The sequence below is a fragment of the Pipistrellus kuhlii genome, unplaced genomic scaffold (assembly GCF_014108245.1).
Source record: "Pipistrellus kuhlii isolate mPipKuh1 unplaced genomic scaffold, mPipKuh1.p scaffold_m20_p_12, whole genome shotgun sequence".
Taxonomy (NCBI): Eukaryota; Metazoa; Chordata; class Mammalia; order Chiroptera; family Vespertilionidae; genus Pipistrellus; species Pipistrellus kuhlii.
The window spans coordinates 42294285-42314057 of record NW_023425427.1 but is presented as its reverse complement, the minus strand read 5'-3'; the positions used below and the strand labels follow the sequence as shown (position 1 = coordinate 42314057).

Genomic DNA, 19773 nt, shown 5'->3' with positions numbered 1-19773 from the left:
ATCATGTATAAATATGCCTCCTCAGAAATTTTTAAAAATGTTGGCAATGCTAGCCCATAAACTCAATAGCTAAATAAATTTACAGTGTAGTTCATGTTTTCGACAACAGAAATGAAATTAATTCAATACTAATGAATATCCTGCCAGTTTCCTAAGCATTTAAACTGTTAAATCTAATGGTGATAATTTTGCATATACTTAACTATATTCTTTATTTGGGAGAAGATACTGCTATCGCATGTGTCTGAAATACGGATGAAAATGACTAGCTGCAGGTCAGGTTTAACCGTTTGAGAGTACTCTTTGGAAAGAAAAGTCCAGACGTACATAGACTTTAAGTTTTTCTCACACGGCCAAAGATAGTCCACTTGACATTTTTGGGGAGGATGGTAAACAAATAAAGAAAAGGTTAGCAACACGAATAACAAAATACTAACAGCTTACATATCCATCCTTCCAAGGAGACATATTATGCCTGCAGGTGTCTGTGGGACAGCAAGCCAGTCAGGGAGTGGTATTTAGGATCTCTTGGCTTTGAGAAACTGTCTTCTAAAAACTACTTCAGTCTAACCCAAGAGCCCACTGACACAAGCCTGAAGGTAATACTTAGCAGGATTCTCATGGGTTTTGACTACCTGTACCCGTCCCTTACTGTGAATATTGAATGGACTCTAAACTAGGATTTTCATTGACAAGAACAGAATCAGTAAGTGGTCCCTTTGGTAATCATCATACAAAGTCAAAGTGTCTTGAACAGTTTTTAGATTATTTTCATAGTGCTGGCTTAAAAATGTGTATTTTGAAATAGACACCTGGTATACTTTGTGCAGAAAAAACACTTTCAGCTTGCCCCAACACATTGCCATTGTGATTAGATGATCCAATTTGAGAACTTTTAAAAAAAATCTTGCCATATTAAAGTTTATCTTGTGTTTGATTTAAAACTAATCAAGTCTACATTTTCTCCTTTATGCAAGTATTATGATCAATTTTAAGAATACTTTTATTCTATTTTATACCTTCTCTACTGACTTATGGCTTCTTTATGGCATATATCCTAAGCAGAATGTACACAACTATCAATTTGTTCATCTGTCTACCTATTTATCATCTACATCAGTGGATTTTTTTCTTTAGCTCTTTAAATTTTCAAATTACTTTACCTGAAATATCAACATAATTAAAACACGTGTTTTAGAAATGTTTGGTGGTATTTTGGAGCTTCATAGATCTGTAGAAAAATGAGCAACAATGATTATTTTTAAAAGCCAAAATCACTTTACTTAGTGTGTGTAGGAACTCAAGAGCAAAACAAGAAAAAGGTTCTTAATAACCATTTATTTTTTAGCCATAACCCTATCAGAAAGGATTAAAATAATTTATCATAAGTTCAAAGGCACTCTGGCTCCAATCATCATCTTTTAGAAATTCTCACAGAGAAACAGCAAGCAAGGTTTGATGGATGGCTGTAAGTCATCTTTTTCAATGCAAGATGCCATTAATTCACAGCATAGCTATCTCAGGATTAAACACCATGATTTTCTAGTGTTTTTTTTTCCCCCCAAAGCCAGATAAATTTACTTTTTTAAGCATAAAAATAAGCAATATATCTTTTCAATAAATCTGCTAGCACTGTAGGGCAGCTGTTACCCAAACAGAGCTGGATAGGGTTACTTGAACACTCTCGGAAGGGCAGCGCTGATGATTCAGAGATCTGGGAAGAATTTATTTCAGCTTGTATTCAGTGCATTCCTTAGTCCATTCAGATGTGGTAAAGTATTTTAAATGCCATTACTGTGAGTTTAAAATAAAAAAGCAGAAATTCTTAGCAACTCTTTCTAAACAATGCCACTTTGAATAAAGCACAGTTAGTAAACATCTAAACCTGAATACCTGGATGCTTCTGAACACAAGTCAGGGACAGTGTTGAAAAGGTGGGGCCTTTTCTCCTCTAAACTTGCATGTCTTTCATGGTTTGCAAATTGCATGCTTAAAGTTATTTTACTCAGTGCGGATTATTTGCTGTGTTGCTTTTTTTTTTTTTAAAGCTTTTTTAATTTTCTTTCTAAAATATATCTCTCTATTGAACATTAACGTTTGCTTTTATTGCAGCTCAATTTGTACTCTAATAATGGCTAATTGTTATGTTCTAAGCACTTGTTTCTCTTGTATGCTTTAATTAATAGAGGAGCATATTGCAATAGCTTTTTCTAAAAAAAAAAAAACAGTCAAGGAATTTTGCTTTATAGAGTAAGGTTTTCTTTTGCTTTTTTTTTTTTTTTTCCTTTAAGTTGCCTCTTGGGAAAGTAAGGTTAATGCCATGTACAGTACTCGTTTGCATGTGTTCATTTAAATACTAAAAACTGTAGAACTGCTCCATCCATATCTGACTGCTAGGTTTCAATTGACAGCTGAGGATTTGTGACTGGACCATGAATCAAAACGGCAGGCATTTATACCCCAGTACCAGTGAGGATACATTGGGAATTACTTGGCAAAGGTAACATTTTAATTATTTCCAACCCTACACTTACACTTAAAAATTACATGAGCTGTAGTATTTGTTTTTAACTAGCTTTATAGAAAATATATGTTAAAAGTTTAGTTGTCTCGGCTATACCATCCCTCTTTCCCACCCCTCCCCCTTTATTTCTTATGTGAATGCAAATTTAAATTGATTTGAGGTTATAGCATATGATAATTAACTATTGGAATTTCTAAGTGCTATGAAATGTTTTAAACAATTTATAATATTTTTCTTGATGGAGGGGGTGGATTTTACACTTAGATTTTAGGACCTGAAATATGAAATTGGTTTTAGGGAAGAATATTTTAACTGTTGGGTTTTCACGTAGTAGATTTTTCTCATTTCAGCTCTTTCCTGGATTGCTAACTTTAAGCCATTTTATTATTCATTTATTCACCTATCAGAGAGGAAAGCTAGAAGAAAAAAACTTTAATTAGTTGATTTGCTGTTATTAGCAGCACTCATATATTGAGGAGTGGGAAGATTGTTGGAATTAATTCTAAAGAAGGAATCTGGTGTGAATAAAGCTTTAACTTTTGTTCATACATTGATGTGAGCCATTGAGGATTGAGTCTATTTCGTTGACTGGAAAAATAATTCTAAACCTTCATTTTTAAAACAGGTTTTCCTGTTCTGTCATGTATTGGTTTTAGAAAATCAGTAATGCATGTCAGCTTCTAACATATTATTTTAATAAAGAACAAGTTTTGTCAACTCGACAAATTAAATAATTAAAATTCACACTATAATCATAAGTAGCAAGAGATAAAAATTTACAAACGAGAGTGAGGTAATCCCATAAGGAGTTCACCAAAAGTAGAGCCAACGTAATTTTCCAGCCCTGCTGTGATTATAATCCTCTCTTCACTGAACATGCCTCTGTTAAAAGTACATACTGAGATATCAGCTGTCAGTGGGTCACACATACTGCTTGGTAGAAACTCCTAAAGAGTAGAGTTTTAAGGATTAAGTTAATAAAATGTTCACTTTTACTCAGGTGAAAACTAAAAAAATTAGTTGGACTCTGTTTTAAAAACTCAGGTTTTTATGAACACACTATTTAAAATGGATTCATATGACTTTTCCTTTTTTGAACGATTGATATAACTGCTGCTTTAAAATATATACGTTTTTCCATGTGTTGTGTTTTCTTCCAAGAAATTTGTATAATTCCCCAAGCTGAAAAAAAATACAATATATGCTATAAGAAAGAAGATGAGTTTAATGAAAGCATCTATTTAAAGTCTTAATAATTAATAATCTTAAATCTAATGAATATGTCTTATTTAAATAGTATTTTTAATTTAATTGGATATGGTAACACCATGTTTGGATTTAGTATTTCTTAAATAACTTCTTTATATTCCATGCTCGGTCTGTTAGCAAAGTAGCCCATGTCTGCATACAAGTCTTACAGTTGACAAGAATTGAAAGTTAGATGAAGTGTGCTTGTGTTTTTAAATTGTGACTATAGTTGTGTAATTTTTACATCTGTGGATTACTGATTGACATTTACTTGTCTAAAATAGGATAGCACCTTGAAAGTCAAATAAGGGTGTAAATTATTGGAAATTTAAAATAGAATTGTGCCTAGTATCTAGTAATTTCTCAAAGAAAAAGTTGATATCCCAAAAGAGGAAAAGGTGAGTGGATAATGAATCACTGCAGAACACATGTTTTGGAATGAACTAGTAAGATGACTAAACTCAGTTCTTAGGAGGACATTATTGAGGTTACAAATCTCCATCTTGGTGAAAAGTTGATGTTGTAATCAGTTTCAAGTGATAATAAGTCAGAAAAAAACATCAGAATTCATTTAGTTAACCCCCCACCCCCGGCCTCCCCCCTCAAAATAGTGATTTTTTTATTCAGGAGATAATGAAATATAAACTGCCTTAATGCTTCAAAAAGCTTTAAAAATGCAGCTTTTGGGTTGTTTCTTCTCTTTTTATCATGATTCAGAAGGCACAAAACTGATAATGACAGGGGTCACATTCATACTTCCAGCAGGCATTGGCTGCATCTCTGTGGTGGGCCAACTCAAATGCTATGGTGATGCACATGCTCCCTGTTCTTAAAATCCAAGTGTCTTACATACCGTTTAGAATAGAGTACTCAAATGAAACAACCATTTTCTTTGCTTTGTTATAGTTTGCAGAAATAGACACAAGGAGAGTCCATATTTGATAATTCATTTTGGGCATGCCGATGGCACAACATATTCATAATTTGTTTATGGTTTATAGTTTGTGCTCTGTGGTTATTAATAAAACTTTGTGTGTGTGTGTGTGTGTGTGTGTTTTTTCCTGGAAAGGATGCTATGAAAGAAATCATAAGTATCTATAACACTACTACTTTTAATGCAGATAGCAAATATCTAAAATCTTCAGGGTCCTGGTACAACTTTAAAATTTTCTGAATAAACTGAAAATATATGGGAAATATACAGGGTGTCCCTAAAAATGTATACACACTTTACAGCTGATAGCTCAATTGATGTTTATTTCTTTTCAGATTTTAAACCATTGTGTATACATTTTTGGGGGCACCCACTGGATCTCTTCAAACAGAGAATTAAATCATTTGCTTTTGTCATAACGGAATAAAGAAAAGATCAGGTTACTTTTGTGGTGGTTTTTACTTTTTGCTCTTAACAAAAAGTGATCCCTCAAGACTTTGTAGGAGAAAAGCCAAATAAGGTGCTTTGGGTTTTTCTTTGTGTTTTGGCTTCCCTTTGTTTAATTTTGTTTTGATTGCTTGTTGCCATTAATTTCCTCTTCCAGTCGCTAGCCGTGGTCACCCATGTTCTGCTTTGTACCGATCCCCCTGTAGAGGCGTTTCCACGTCACATTGCAGCTCCTTTTGTGGGACTGAAAATGGCAGTGCTGGGGGAGCTGAGCAAATATAATCAAAGCTGGAAGCTTTCATCCTCCTCCTTCCTGGCTCCCTCCCACTGCCGCCCTCATCTACAACCCCTCCCCCCCCAGACCCCCAGCCCACCAATATATGAACATTCCCCGAGGAAGCAAGCATACTTTTTTGCAAAGTTTTAGTCTTATTAGGTTGCAACCCTGAAGGTGTTTTGTTGTTTTGACCTTAGAAGTGTGTGCGTTTGTGTGTGTGTGTGTGTGTGTGTGTGTGTGTGAGTATGTATGTGTTGCTTGCACCTGTGTGAGTTTTCTGTCTAACCCCCCAAAGGTCTGGTATCACAGTCAACCCAGAGTGCAATCTGTGAACCAAAGGCTCACTTCTGCTTGAATCACAAGGGCTCGGTGCTTAGGCAGGGAATAAGTGATGAGTTTCGTCTGTCGTTCGTGAGGGTACTGTTGTGTCTGTGCTTTGTCCTCCGATGTGGATAAAGTAGATTGTTGCATATGTGAGTTATGTGGGTATAAACAAATACAGCAGTTAACTCCCTAGCTGGCTTTCTCTCTTGAAACTGTAGCCAGAACATAGCTTGTACTATGGAATATAAAAGAGCAATATAATTGAATGAAAAAGAAAGCTGAAGGACAATCCAAGAATAATATAAACATATGTTATTTTAAAACATGGGAGGGAGCGCTTTATGCAAAAGAGAAACTGGATTTATTGTTTCATTCCCTCTGCTCCCCCTTCGCCTCTTTCAGGAAAAGGCAAAGCCACAAGTGAGTGGCTGTATGTGTCTGATTGCTTGTATAAACATCGAAGAGGCCTTCAGATGGCTAAAATAAACACGCGCGTGTTACTGAAGGATATGTTTACACAAACCATTTGCTCAGCCTCCCGAAATAATGAATAAATGAAGATTTTACTGAAATAATTGGAAAGATTTTTGTGTTTCTGTGGATGCCATAATTGAATGGCACCAAAGAGACTTTTATCAGCTATTTTACATGTTACATGTGTTAGCAGTTCCTTTCTATGAGTTGAATACTTCATTCTGTAGTTACTTTACACATGTTTTTGTAAGAAATTGTCGTTTATTACTGCAATTCTGGAGAGTTGCTTGATTTCCCAGGAGAAATTTAGCAGCCAGTAAAGATTATTTGGGTCTGCTTGGTCAGGCGAGGGGAGGCAAGAAAGGAAGGAGCCATGGCATTCGTTTCATGCTTAGAGCCCTATTTACATAACACTGCCCTGAACCTCACTGTGTCTTGGTAAAATGCACATTCTCCACGGCTTAAGAATGAATGCTTAAACAAAATCATCTTCAATATAGGTTTGCAAACCATATGTTTTTTATGGAAATAAATGTGTATGTGTGTAGATGCTGTGTGTGCATGTGTGTACATACACATGTGTGTATGTGTATATATATACACACACACACACATACACACATGCTTGTGGTCCTTGTCTGGTAAGAGCAGTATGTGACCTATCCATAGGTAGTAGTAAGAGTTAACTTTTCTTTTGACATGACACTTAGACCATCCCCAGGAATTTACTAGTTAGCATTTCCTGCTTTCAGTTTGTTATCTTGACACATAACTACAATACAACAGCTGGGTTGTTCCTGGGGTTCCTGAGGGGAGCTTTATTCTCAGAGTGCTGAGTTTCCTTTTCAGCTGTCAGCTCTAACGTGTGCGTTCAAAACGCTCAACTTTTTTTTTTACCCACCATCCCGTGCCCCTAGCACCGCCCTGGGACCAGGCTAGAAACGCTGATCAGGTAGATGCCCTGGAGAATCTCTGGTTCGGGAAGGGAGTTGCAGAAGGCAGACCGGCATACAGCCATTGTGTGGTAACCAGGCTGCTCTGCTCCCTAATGACGCTCTTCAGATCGGAATAATCTATTTAAAAGAATGACTCCTTTCTCATCAGAGTTATTTTCGCCTGTTAGGAAATGAAAAATAAAAAATGTTAACCATTCTTTAAAATGATCTTTCATGGCGTTCACCCCCAACCCCCCCCCCCCCCACCTCCCCATACAATATCTGTGATCTAGCTGTTGAAAAACACACTGGGACTTGCTGTAGTTTTGCCTAACTTTCCCCATGTATCACAGAAAGCCTTGCACAACACAGCGTTTCCTTTTTATCTAGGAAACTCTTCAGAACACTTCCTAAGAAATTAATTGTATTCCAGCCAGACTTGCATGCTGCCATCCCACAGGAAATGGGTCAGCAATCCATTAAGATGCCATTAGATAATCTAATTTGGAACTTAATCTCTAAATTAACCATGCTCCATACTTGAAGCATACTTGAGAGAGAGAGAAAAAAAAAAAGTTTACGTTTGAATCGATAGGGGAGCCGAAGCGTGAAGAAGGCTGTTTGTTTTTTCTGTGGCTGTGGTCACGTCTCAAGCCGTCTGGTAACCAGGAGAAACCAGACATGATGTAATTCCAGATTGAACTTGAACTTCAGGGACTTAGGATGGGGGAACAATGGGCCATAGGAATCAATAATGTCCATTTTCCACATGATTATGTTTGGGGCTTTACGCTAACCTTTGCGGGAGAAGCAGCGGGATCTTCAGTGTGACCCACACGAGATGAGCCAGAGGGAGACAAGATGTTAGAGGAGAGAAAGCAACTTTTCCGCCGCGATGTTTTCTGAGCGGCGCTGCAGACTCCGGCAGGATTAGAGACGTTCCCGCTCTGCTGCAAACCGGTGGCCTGTTCAGAGCACTCTTTGTTCGCTTAGGTAGGACAAACTTAATCTTACGTTTCCTGTCAGATGATTTTTGGCAGCGCCACGGGAGAGGGAGGAGCGGGATTCAGCAAGCTCCCCAATGTAAACCTCGCTGATTAACCCTTTGCAACGAGAGGAAGTGTATTCCGCACGCACTTCATCTGCGGAGGTTTCACGTAAAGTGCTGCGTGTACATCTGGATTCCGGCTCTGAGAAACCAGCCTCGTGAGCACCCAGCACGACAGTTGGTGGCTAACTTACCTTTTCTGATCCTCCTGTTGGCCAGTGCTCTGAGTAGGTCTACAAGTGCATTTGCAGTCCTGTTTGCTGAAGTACAAAGGATAGGAGGAGGTAACCAGAATCACACAGGACCAGAGAAAACAAGGAGAGGCAGAGAGGCTCCTTACGTGTAAGAAATTGGAGAACACGCATTTTGAATGATCAGAAATTGTAGAAAACGACGATTATCTCCTCCTTCGTTTACTTTTTGTTTTGTGCGAGGAAATAGATTTTCCCTGCACATGTGAACAGAGTAGCAGGCGTCACTCAAAAAAAGCATATTCAGTTCCCTGATCGTTAGTGATTTTATGCTTCACATAACTTCTTTACGGGACAGGTTCTTGCATTTAGAGGCGGAATTGTGCAAATAACACTGATTTTAGCTTTTAAGTGAACATCACTTGGGAAAGAATCCCTCTTTGCTTTTGTGTAAAACTTCCCGTTTCTCCCCGTATTTCCTGGGTGATTTTCTCCAGGGAAAGGCACTGTTAGGAGGCTCTGTCTGTGGAGAATTTTGTCTGCTGCTGAGGACTCACATGTGCTAATGAGGAGGCTGCAGCACCGGTGACAATGGCATGAGCAGGAGCCCAGGGAGAGAGGAACGCAGACTGGAGGGGGACGGGACCCACAGGCAGGGTCCTCGCCTGTGGGAGGAAATCGAATAAGTCCGTGGAGCCTGACAGTTCTACAGTTTTTAATTGTCTGCAACCTCCCACAGCTGCAGAAGTTGCTACACATGTATGTGTGCGTGTACTGCCATTTATTTTCAATTAGTCATCTTCCTGATGATTTTCTTTCATTTTCAGTTCCGAAACATGAAAAACAGCATTCATCATTTATTATTATTATTTTTTTAAAAATACAAATCTGCTTACTTTGGCCTTTTTAGGGGAAGGGTATTTTTCGTACTTCTGTGTAAAGTAAACATTTGCGGGAAAGAAGTCTTTATTACTTTTAAGTCTATAGATTGCTCTGTTGAACGACCTTCAGGGATTTTTGTAAGACCTTTTTACTAAAAGGGGGCAGTCATTGTAGTGAGCACGAGAAACACTTAACTGTCGTGTTCTATATGAAAGGTTCTTCTCGCCCCGTGCTCTTCATTAGTTAAAATATTCCACAGGCACATGCCGTCATTTTACTTAGATGAGGCTAGCCACGGTAAAGTTAAATTCAAATCCATGTCTCCTCACCGCCCCGCCCCCTCCAAACAAAACACGTCCAAAACATTTGAATATAAATTAATGAGCTTTGACAGCTTACCATTTGGATATGTTATTTCAAAAGCATTGTTCCCCAAGGAGGAGCAATAAAGAAGGCTATTTACCTACTTAGTTAAGAAACAAATACGTCTCTCTTTCATTACTATGAAGTGCTATAGTTTGCAGTTAGAATCATTCCTCGAGCCACCTGCAGTTTATGCTGTTTGGCGTTTCCCAGAGAGCCCACAAGAGTACTTTGCAGTTCAGGTAAGAGCTGGCAGGGGAGCTTTCCCATACAGATTATCACAAATAGTAATAATCATTAGAAATCATCTTGCATGCAAATAGGCTTGTTCAGATGGCCATAATGAGCTTTTAAAACGGGGGAAATAAATCGAAGAAATCCAAGACCTGTGTAAAGCACTTTGTATAATCTCACTCCGAGACTAGTCTCATCAAAGTGTCTCTCAACAAGCAAATTATTGACACGCAGTCACATCTGTACACATGTATGCAATGGCAGATATTGCACTGGGCTGAAAAGAATCTGGAATTGGACAGTATACAGCTATTTGTGTTGAAGTTTGAAGTCAACAGTTATACTTTCAAGGGGATTGCAGTGTATCTAAGTGATATGGACCATAATTTATAGAATCTCATATATAACTCAGGGATAATAGAAATTCTTGTCCGGTGATAAAAGTAAAGTATGTTTCGAGAAAGAGGTATCGTGTGGCACAGTGGGTAAGAATATAGATCCCAGAACCACACTGCTAGAGTTCAAATCCTGGGCCTGACTGTTTAGTAGCAGTATGAGTTGGGCAAGACACTTAGCTTCCTAGCTTCAATGGCCTCATCTGTGAAATCTGAAAAATAGCAGTCCTTTTTTCCTTTTCTCATAGGTTTGTTTTGAAGATTGAAAGCTTTAAAATAGATCAAGCATGCAGAATAGTGCCTAGCACTGTTATTGAACACACACTATATAAATGCTGTAGCAACTAGTATACGAAATACCATTTTACCCGATCTTATGCAACATTAATAAATTCTTAATCTATGTAATTATAAAAAAATAATATTTAAATAAATGGGTACTTAAATACTACCCATCTATTTCTTCCACTGGTCGGAGTGAACATTTTTTCATAAGACGCTGTCTGCAGCCTTTTTGTTACTTATATTGAAATCAGCAGCCAGTTCAAATATACACATATACAACCCAGGACAGCATGGTTTCTAACTTAATTCATACTTAATTAATCTGCCTTTATTTATTTTATTTATTTTTTTTGCAGGCAGATATCAGCTACTAATAGGGAATAATGCTTATTGTTCATTTTGGGAGTGATACAAATATCTGTGTGTTAATATTATAGTAATAACAATTAATAGTATTTAGCCAAGGAAGTAAAACATTTTCCTTCTTGGGAATATTTGAAACAGGTGCAAAGGAATTAAAGAGAAAACCTTCTTTTAAATGATAGCATTTATTTTATTTATTCTTCATGCTTTCTGGGCCATTTTTTATTTTTATTGCTGTCTATATAAGTAACATGGCTACTGATATAACTGAGGTATGTATGAATAGATATAATTAGTTGTGCTTCATTCCTATAATATTTTTGTGAGCTTCTAGAAAGAATACTTTCTATCTTCACAGTAAACATGGTGATATTGTGATTAAATAAGTGTGTAAAACTTGAGTGAGTGATGTTTGTTACTGAACAGTATTAGTATACAAGTACTTTGACATTTTATACAATGATTTTAAAATTTATCCTTATTGTTGAAAGTATTACGGTTGTTCCCTTCTTCCCATTGATCCCCTCCACCTCCCACATCCACCCCCTCTAGGCCTTCACCACACTATTGTCTGTGTCTCTGGGTTATGCATACAAATTCTTTGTTTAATCTCTCCCTACCCACCTCAGCCTTCCCTCTGAGATTTTGCCCAACCTATTGTCAAATAAACACAGGGGAATAAAATAAATTTTGCCCTTCATGGAATAGCTCTTACTGTTTTTAACCGTCTAAGACTAATAGTTGAACTGAAGCCTTTGACTTTGGTTTCTTACTCAATCAACAACTTCATGTAATTATATTTGTCATCCCATGGTTCTTGAGTGAACTAAATGTTCAGGGCCCAATCCTTTTCGGCCATAATTTTTAAAAACACAACCATCAGCCGAAACCAGTTTTGCTCAGTGGATAGAGCACCGGCCTGCAGACTGAAAGGTCCCAGATTCGATTCCGGTCAAGGGCATGTACCTTGGTTGTGGGCACATCCCCAGTAGGGGATGTGCAAGAGGCAGCTGATCGATGATTCTCTCTCATCGATGTTTCTAACTCTCTATCCCTCTCTCTTCCTCTCTGTAAAAAATCAATAAAATATATTTAAAAACAAACAAAAAAACAAACAAACAAAAAACACAACCATCAAATGTTGACTTGCTCAGAGCAATTTTTCTATTTTTTTCCTTGAGAGGTATAGAATCTATTTACTCCTTGTAGATATGAAGATCAACTATTTTATCCAATTTATCTGGGACACAACATGTGTAACTAGTGTATCATTTTCAAAAGGAAGAAGTGGGTATCTTCTTCCCCCTTAATCCTTATGATAGGGTCACTCTAATAGAACCTCAACTAGATTTGTTTTCAGAGGAGACAGATGCATCACATTTCAGTGTTGCTTTATCACCCAGACCAACCAAATATTCTGTATTCCAGTCTGTTGCAACACTAGCTAGGTTATGATCCAGCTGTGTGGGCCATGGGAAATTCCCTGTCTCTTGAAGTAAATTCACTTTGCCTTCCGGAAATTATGTTCAAATGTTCTTTCTAATGGTAGGTCAATTTCTAACTTTCATGGGAGTCAGACAAACAGAACTGATTCATAGCTGAGGTCTAGGTGGGTAAATTTGGGCAAGTTACTTAAGCTCTTTAAGCCTCAGTTTTCTCATCTGTGAAATGGGAATGATGATGGCACATTCCAGAGTTCACTGAGAGGATTAAGTAACATAGCCTATGTGAAATACCAAAGATGGCACCTTGCTCGTAACAGGCCCTCAGCATGGTTATTTTCTGGAAATTTCTCTCTTTGTACTAATTAATTTTATCCATTTGAACCAGACGGAAGTCTGCATTTCTTTCCAACTTAACTTCCCTGTCTTCCTGTCTCCTTTTAGCTGCTCCTCAAATTACATTATTTGGTGGTTTTATTCACCAAAGAAATGGCATAGAGTTTGTTTCTTTTGAAGAGTGATGCCTAGAAGAAACACAGTGTATTAGAGGTAGTCTGATCAGTATAAAATGAAGCAGGACCATCAACAAGAAGAATATAAAAATATTATCCTTTCCTTTCCTTTCCTTTCCTTTCCTTTCCTTTCCTTTCCTTTCCTTTCCTTTCCTTTCCTTTCCTTTCCTTTCCTTTCCTTTCCTTTCCTTTCCTTTCCTCTTTCCTTTCTCTCCCTCTCTCTCTCTCTCTCTCTCTCTCTCTCTCTCTCTCTCTCTCTCTCTCTCTCTCTTCTTTCCTTCCTTCCTTCCTTCCTTCCTTCCTTCCTTCCTTCCTTCCTTCCTTCCTTCCTTCCTCCCCCCCCCCCCCTGCAACTTTCTACACATAAAGTAAAAGTCATTGAAGTCATTTGGGTGAATTCTGCTTTGTGTTAAGGCACTGTCACAATCTTTGCTTCTTTTTTACCTGATTTTTCTCAAAGTCCTTAATTTTTTTTAATATCATAGTCCTTATTTTCTAAAGATGTGCTTTTAACTTTCAGTCATGCTCATTTTCTGTTTGGAAAAAAAAAAGTGATCTGGCAATGGAAATGTAATTTAAATAAAGTAAATGCATGCCTGAAGATATACTTATTGCTGAAGTAGTTTAATTTGATCTTGAATATTTTGAAATCTTTCAATTGTCTCTTAGTAGACAGAGACACAGGTTATTCAATTTACTATAAGATTATCCATATAATTCTCATTCCATTCTGAAGTAAAATTATTAAAATTATTAAGCATTTTATATATAACAAGTTTCTATGTGTAGATAAATATGAATAAGTGTGTTTATTTTATCCATTCTGGTGATCATTGGCATTTATTTATATTGAAAGAGTAAAATATGTAAAAATCACTCTTTTTTATTTTTTACCTGAATAACTATGCAATTTGAGGCATTCTCTTTTCAAAATGAAATAATCTAAGATATTTTGTCAGAACATTTTTCTTTACATTATTATTATAATTGAATTTTATCAGAGTTTTTCAATGGGACTACCAAAAAGCTCTAAATATGTCTGTGCCTTATAGTTCTGAACTTAACCTACAAATTGGCATTAAGAGACTTGTAAAATTCATATATTGGGTCTGCATAGTGTTAATCTTTGAAACTTATTTCCCCCCAAAGGTTCATAAACAGTATTGACAAATATATTGCACACTTCAATTTTGACATGGTCATCATGTGGGATGGAGGTTTGAAAGGTTTAAATAAACATCTAAATTGAATCTGTTCGATATTTCACAACAAGAATCCTGTTAGTCACTGGGATCACTTTATTTTTATTGAGACTTTTCCAAAGAACAATAATATGCTTCTCTTTTAAAGAACTGAATCAACTAGGCTGTTGCCTAGTTCACCCTGATATCATGTCTTTTCTGCCATTGTAGGTAGAGTTCTCATTTTAAAGAGTCACATCTATTCTCAATCATTAATATTTTATTTTTCTAAAGTAGCACTCTCTATATAGAGCCCATATAATTTGTGACTCTTATTGATGAGCCCGTTGCTGACATTGTCTGTTACTGTCAAGGATTATCAATTGGAGCTAGTCTAGTTTGTTTTTCATACACACTTCCTATTTCAAGTTAAAAATAATGGATGTCAATTTTTGTAATTTATTATTTGTTAATAAATGCTTAACATCAGCCATGGCCAGATTCTGTCAGGATTGATAAGACAAGGCCATTTTCTTTCAGTCAATAAGATTATCATAGATACAGATTATGCTTTTATGGAGTAATATATGCTGTAATAATAGTACTTTATAATAATAGTACTGTAATAGTAAGTGTGGTGGAAATACAATTAAGGAGAAAGTAAGTTTCATGGTTTGTCATGTAACATTCTTCCTAATCAGTAGTGCGAAGCAGAAATAATTGTTGAAGATGTGTGTGGGGGGAAAATAAATATGTGAAAACAATTAAGTCTCTGAGAAAAGGTTTTAGAAACAGCTACTCTTCTTCTTTAGAATGATGATTTTTTTTAAAGCAGATAATGAGGACATTATCTTTTTAGTTGGAATTATTCCTTGTTTGAATTAATATTTAATTTTTCCTACATAATTAATTTTTGTTAATGCTAAACATCTCTAATTTAAATTTAGAGATGCCTGATTTCTTTTTATAGGGGTCAAATCACACTGTAATCTTAAAAAGATGTGATTATGAGCAACACTCTTCAAAAATACATAGGTGTGATTTGGAGCATTTAATTGATTTGTTGGTTTATTAAAAATTATTGAAAATTGACCACGTGCTAGGTAGTATATGAAATGAAGAACAAAAAGAGATGGACTTTGTTATCATGAAGCTCATTGTCTAATCATAAAGTCCCTTGAGCATAAAAGGTCATTGTGATTTTTTTTCTGTTGCAATATTAATTCAGAAATATGTACCTAGATAAGTAGCAATAAGTCCCATTTTGTATAGAGTATCTCCAGAGTAAAAGAAAGTTATATGTCAAGTTCTTTTTTAAAATCCAAGCATTTTTCTCTCATTTCTTTTTTGCTGACAAAATTCTCCCCTGAAGTGAATACTCCATAAAGGTTCTGTACCTTTTTAAATTCAAATATTTTTTAAAATGAGGGTGTCTAGGTTGATAGCTATGATAATAGTATCCATCTCACCTCATGCTTGCAATAGGAGAAGATAGTAAATGAAATTTAAAACTTTGAAATTAGGTCCCCATGCCAGACCATGACAACATTGAGTATGGAATTGTCAGTTTGATATTTTCTTGGTTCATGATGATTTTATGCAGCTGTTACTTAGTTGACACTCATTCTAAGTTGAGTGTTGAAACAAGCAATACATTGGATTAGGTATACCCCAAATGTATGGTGTGGGATTGTTTTGTGATATGTAGATCTGGTGTTATTTTCCTCCATGTGATACTTGTTTAATAAGAGATTGTGCCAGTAGTAATTAGATGGCTGTTTTTCAAACTTTTTTTCTTAAGCAGCCTCAAACCAAACACAGGTGAACCCCGTGTTGGTTGTAAAGGGGCCAGAATCCCATCAGCTATTCCCTCCGGCATTCTTCCCACTCATCCCTCTAAGTACCCAAACCCAGAGCAGCCCCATGTGGTAACATCACTGATGGGGAGGGGCAGGGAGGCACCAGGCTTCTGGTGTCAGCATTTCAAACACTATACACTGGCCTTCCTGAAAAAATATGTTTTCCTTATTGTAAGATAACAGAAATAACTTTCATTACAGCTTTTAACTTTATTCAACCGATAGGCATATAAAAAATTGAAGCCCATCTTATCACTGAATTGCTTATGAATTCAAAGTAAAACAAGATCAGAATATAACTGGCAAACTATATTGCTACCATTGTAGGTTTGCTGCTTTCTCTCTTTTATTTTTTTAATAAATATTTTAAAAAATAATATTATATTTCCATTAAAGTAGATAAAATATTTTAGGAAGAATATCCTCAATCAGAGTTGAGCAGTTATGTATGAGCCTGATTTGAGGATATTCTGCTTTACAATTAATCTTACCTTCCGTGAAAACAATAGACCATGTGGTGTGTATACCTATAAAATATATAATTTAGTACATTTATCTCATATTAAACTATAATTTTTTTAAATAGGTGATAGTAGTAATTTGATATCTGTGGCATTTATGTTTCTAATGTTGTCGATTTTAACATTGTGTTTTCTCTTTTTCTCTTCCTTCCCTCCTGCCCCCCTCCTATCAACAGTCCTGGTACCTGGGCTAGTTTGGTTCCTTTCCAAGTATCAAACAGGACACCCATCCTACCGGCAAATGTCCAAAATTACGGTTTGAACATAATTGGAGAACCTTTCCTTCAAGCAGAAACGAGCAACTGAGGGAGAGAATGAAATACAACAGCAGCTTACGAAATTAAAAAAGAAAAAGAAAAAGAAAAAGAAAAGAAAAATGGAAAGGAGGAAGACTGGACAAAATAAAAACGAAACAAAAAGGGAGGAAGGAAGGAAACGGAAGAAAGAAGATATTAGACCAGCAATTGCAGCACTTACAATCACTAATTCCCTTAAGGTTGAAACTGTAATGACGTAAAAAAAAAAAAGGGTCGATGATATTTCACTGATGGTAGATCGCAGCCCCTGCAACGCGTAGCCTTTGTTACATGAAGTCCGCTGGGAAATAGATGTTCTGTCTCTATGACAATATATTTTAACTGACTTTCTAGATGCCTTAATATTTGCATGATAAGCTAGTTTTCTTGGTTTAGTAATCTTGTTGTTTACGCATGGAATCACTATTCCTGGTTATTTCACCAACGAAGGCTAGGAGGCGGCATCAGAGGTGCTGGGTGTCGGAGCCATGAGCCAGCCATTTTATAAGCACTCTGATTTCTAAAAGTTAAAAGAATATATGGAATCTCTGTAGCCTTTAGTTATCAGTACAGATTTATTAAATTTTGGCCCTTAACCCAGCCTTTTCCAGTGTTTAACCCAGTTTGAAATCTTAAAAAAGAAAAAAAAGGAAAAAAAAAAAGGAAAAAAAAAGGAAAAAGGAAAAAAAAAAACCAGTTTGAACACAAAGGCTCTATGGAAGAAATGCCTCTATGTAGGTGAAGTGTTATCTCTGCATGCAACAGTAAAAAATTAATATAATATTTTGCCCACAAAAGAAACACTTAACAGAGGCAAGTGCAATTTATAAATTTATATCTAAAGGGGAATCATGATTATAAGTCCTTCAACCCTTGGACTCTAAATTGAGGGGATTAAAAAAAAAAAGAATTTACAATAATTTTGAGCGAATTTATTTTCCCCTCAGTTTTTGAGGGCATGGAAAAAAAATGCATTAAATCAAGACAAATCATGTGCTTGAGGAAAAAAAAAATTAATGGAAACACAGCACTTATGTTGGTTTAGCTGCAGCCTCCTCGGAGGTAGAATTTATTTATTTAAAAATTACTGGTTGCATCAAGAACCCATAGGGTGTACAAAAGATTCTATAAAATCTGCATCACAGAGACAGAGGCAGGCAAATCCATGTCACAAGGGTAAAGCTTACAGTTTACAAACTGGGACCGCCAGGGTGTAGGATATAGAAACGCACTCTTGAGAAAACACGTGTGATCAGGGTGCTGAATACTTGCATGGTGCTTTCAGACATTAGCCTTGTTCAATGAACTTCTTGTATTGACAGATCTGTAGTGTGCATGGGCAGACACATTTTTGCCTCTATGTCTCTTAAAATTTTAATTAAAAATACTCTTTCCAGTAATCCTAATTTGCACGAAGATATAATGTCCACATTACGTGCCTTGCCTTGAAATCTAAAAGACAAAAAAAGAAAAAAAAAAAACACACACAGAAAAACCACGAAAAAGTGACATCACTACACTTGTTTTGCTGCATTTATTATCATTTTAAATCTTTACCATTTTTATGACAAAATATTTTGTACTCCAGACGAAGAAAAATGTGTGACATCATGGATTTTTTAGACAGTTATACCTTTATCTCACATTTATAAAGCATATCATGGCTGTGTATAGTTGCCGCTTAAAAATTGTAATCGACCAGCAATATTTTCAGTATTTTTGGTGTTTTTTCTATTAACCTTTCATGTTTTTCATCTTCCAATTAATATTTGGGGGGAGGGGTTTCAAATTTATACGAATTATGCAATACCAAGTTTTGCCTATGTAGGTAGTGCTTTTAGCTGTATTGGTTATTATAGGTAAGTACACAGATTTAAAAAAAAATAATGTATGCTTTTTTTTTGTTTTGTTGTTTTGTTTTGTTTGTTTTAATTGACCAAAGTGGGTACTGCTATTTTTGCAGTGTGATGAGGTCCTTTTGTGTACTGAGAGATGGACAGGGGATTTTTTTTAAGATACATATATAAATATATATATATTCTGGGGCGGGTGGGAGGATTTTTAACACTTTACAGTGTAGCTGTGAAGCAGTGCACCCTGAGATGGGCCTGGGCTGCAAAGCGACTGTTCTGCCTACTGTGACGAACTTCAACTTAACACAGGTTCCCCCTCCTCTAACTTCCCACCTGGGGTGCAAGCTGGACTCATCTCTGGTCTCCCTAACAACACAACGAGTAAGAGCAAGTGAACACAACAGTTCTCCTGGAGGCAGACTTGGCTTAAAACAAACTGTAATTTCTTCTTCTCCTTTCTTCTTCTTCTCCTCCTCCTCCTTCTTTCTTCTTCCTTCTCTCTCTCTTGGTTTTTTTTTTTTTTTTTTTTTTTTTTTTTTTTTTTTGTGTGTGTGTGTGTGTGTGTGTGTGTGTGTGTGTGGTGGTAGTAGTTTTTCTTGAGTTTCAGATCCACAGTGGAGAGTGAGCCTGTCTCATAATTGGCAAGGTTATTTGTTGAAATATCCACAGAGCAGATATGTCACATTTTGGGGGTTTAATAAATCCGCATATTTCCTCATACAAAACAAGTCATTGTGGCTACAGGGAATGCTCCCATAGCCTTTCCCCTCCAATTCTTCCCATTTCTTCATTCATAAACAATGGGATAGGATTCGCCTGTGGCTCACCTATCACTTCACCTGGATGGCGGTGTGCTGGAATTTTCTTTTTTAGACATCCAGAAGGTGGCTATTATTAAATGTATTTGGACTAACAGTTTTAAAAATCAAAGTTCACTTTTTAAGGAACAAAAAAATAAATCTTGTCAAGTTTTCATTTTACCTGCTCTTTGAAACTGAGAGACAGAGCAGAAGGGAAATGGAGAATTTTAAGGATTAACCTTCCTGTGGATGCATGAAGCCCATTAGTTGCTGATGGGATTTTTTTTTTTTAAGGGATGGTCCCTCAAACTTATTTTTTTTTTTTTTTAATTTCCTTTCTCCTGAGGCACCGAGGGTGAAGAGAGACTGGTTTCAGTTTTATTTC

At 36.3% G+C, this 19773-nt stretch overlaps 1 protein-coding gene across 15 annotated transcripts in view; it reads left to right on the top strand.

The window, feature by feature from the left end:
- NFIB (nuclear factor I B) overlaps positions 1–18220 on the top strand; it is a 221980-nt gene extending 203760 nt beyond the window's left edge. For 5 of the 15 annotated variants that reach the window (XM_036434081.2, XM_036434076.2, XM_036434077.2 and 2 more), the window contains 2 exons: positions 2412–2500; positions 16616–18220. In XM_036434081.2, coding sequence (XP_036289974.1) covers positions 2412–2500; positions 16616–16745 — 219 coding nt within the window. In that variant the 3' untranslated portion in view covers positions 16746–18220. Of the gene's footprint in view, positions 1–2397; positions 2501–16615 lie in introns of those variants that run through there. The other 10 variants (XM_036434078.2, XM_036434082.2, XM_036434080.2 and 7 more) reach the window with 5 other exon arrangements.
- The last annotated feature ends 1553 nt before the right edge of the window (positions 18221–19773 follow it).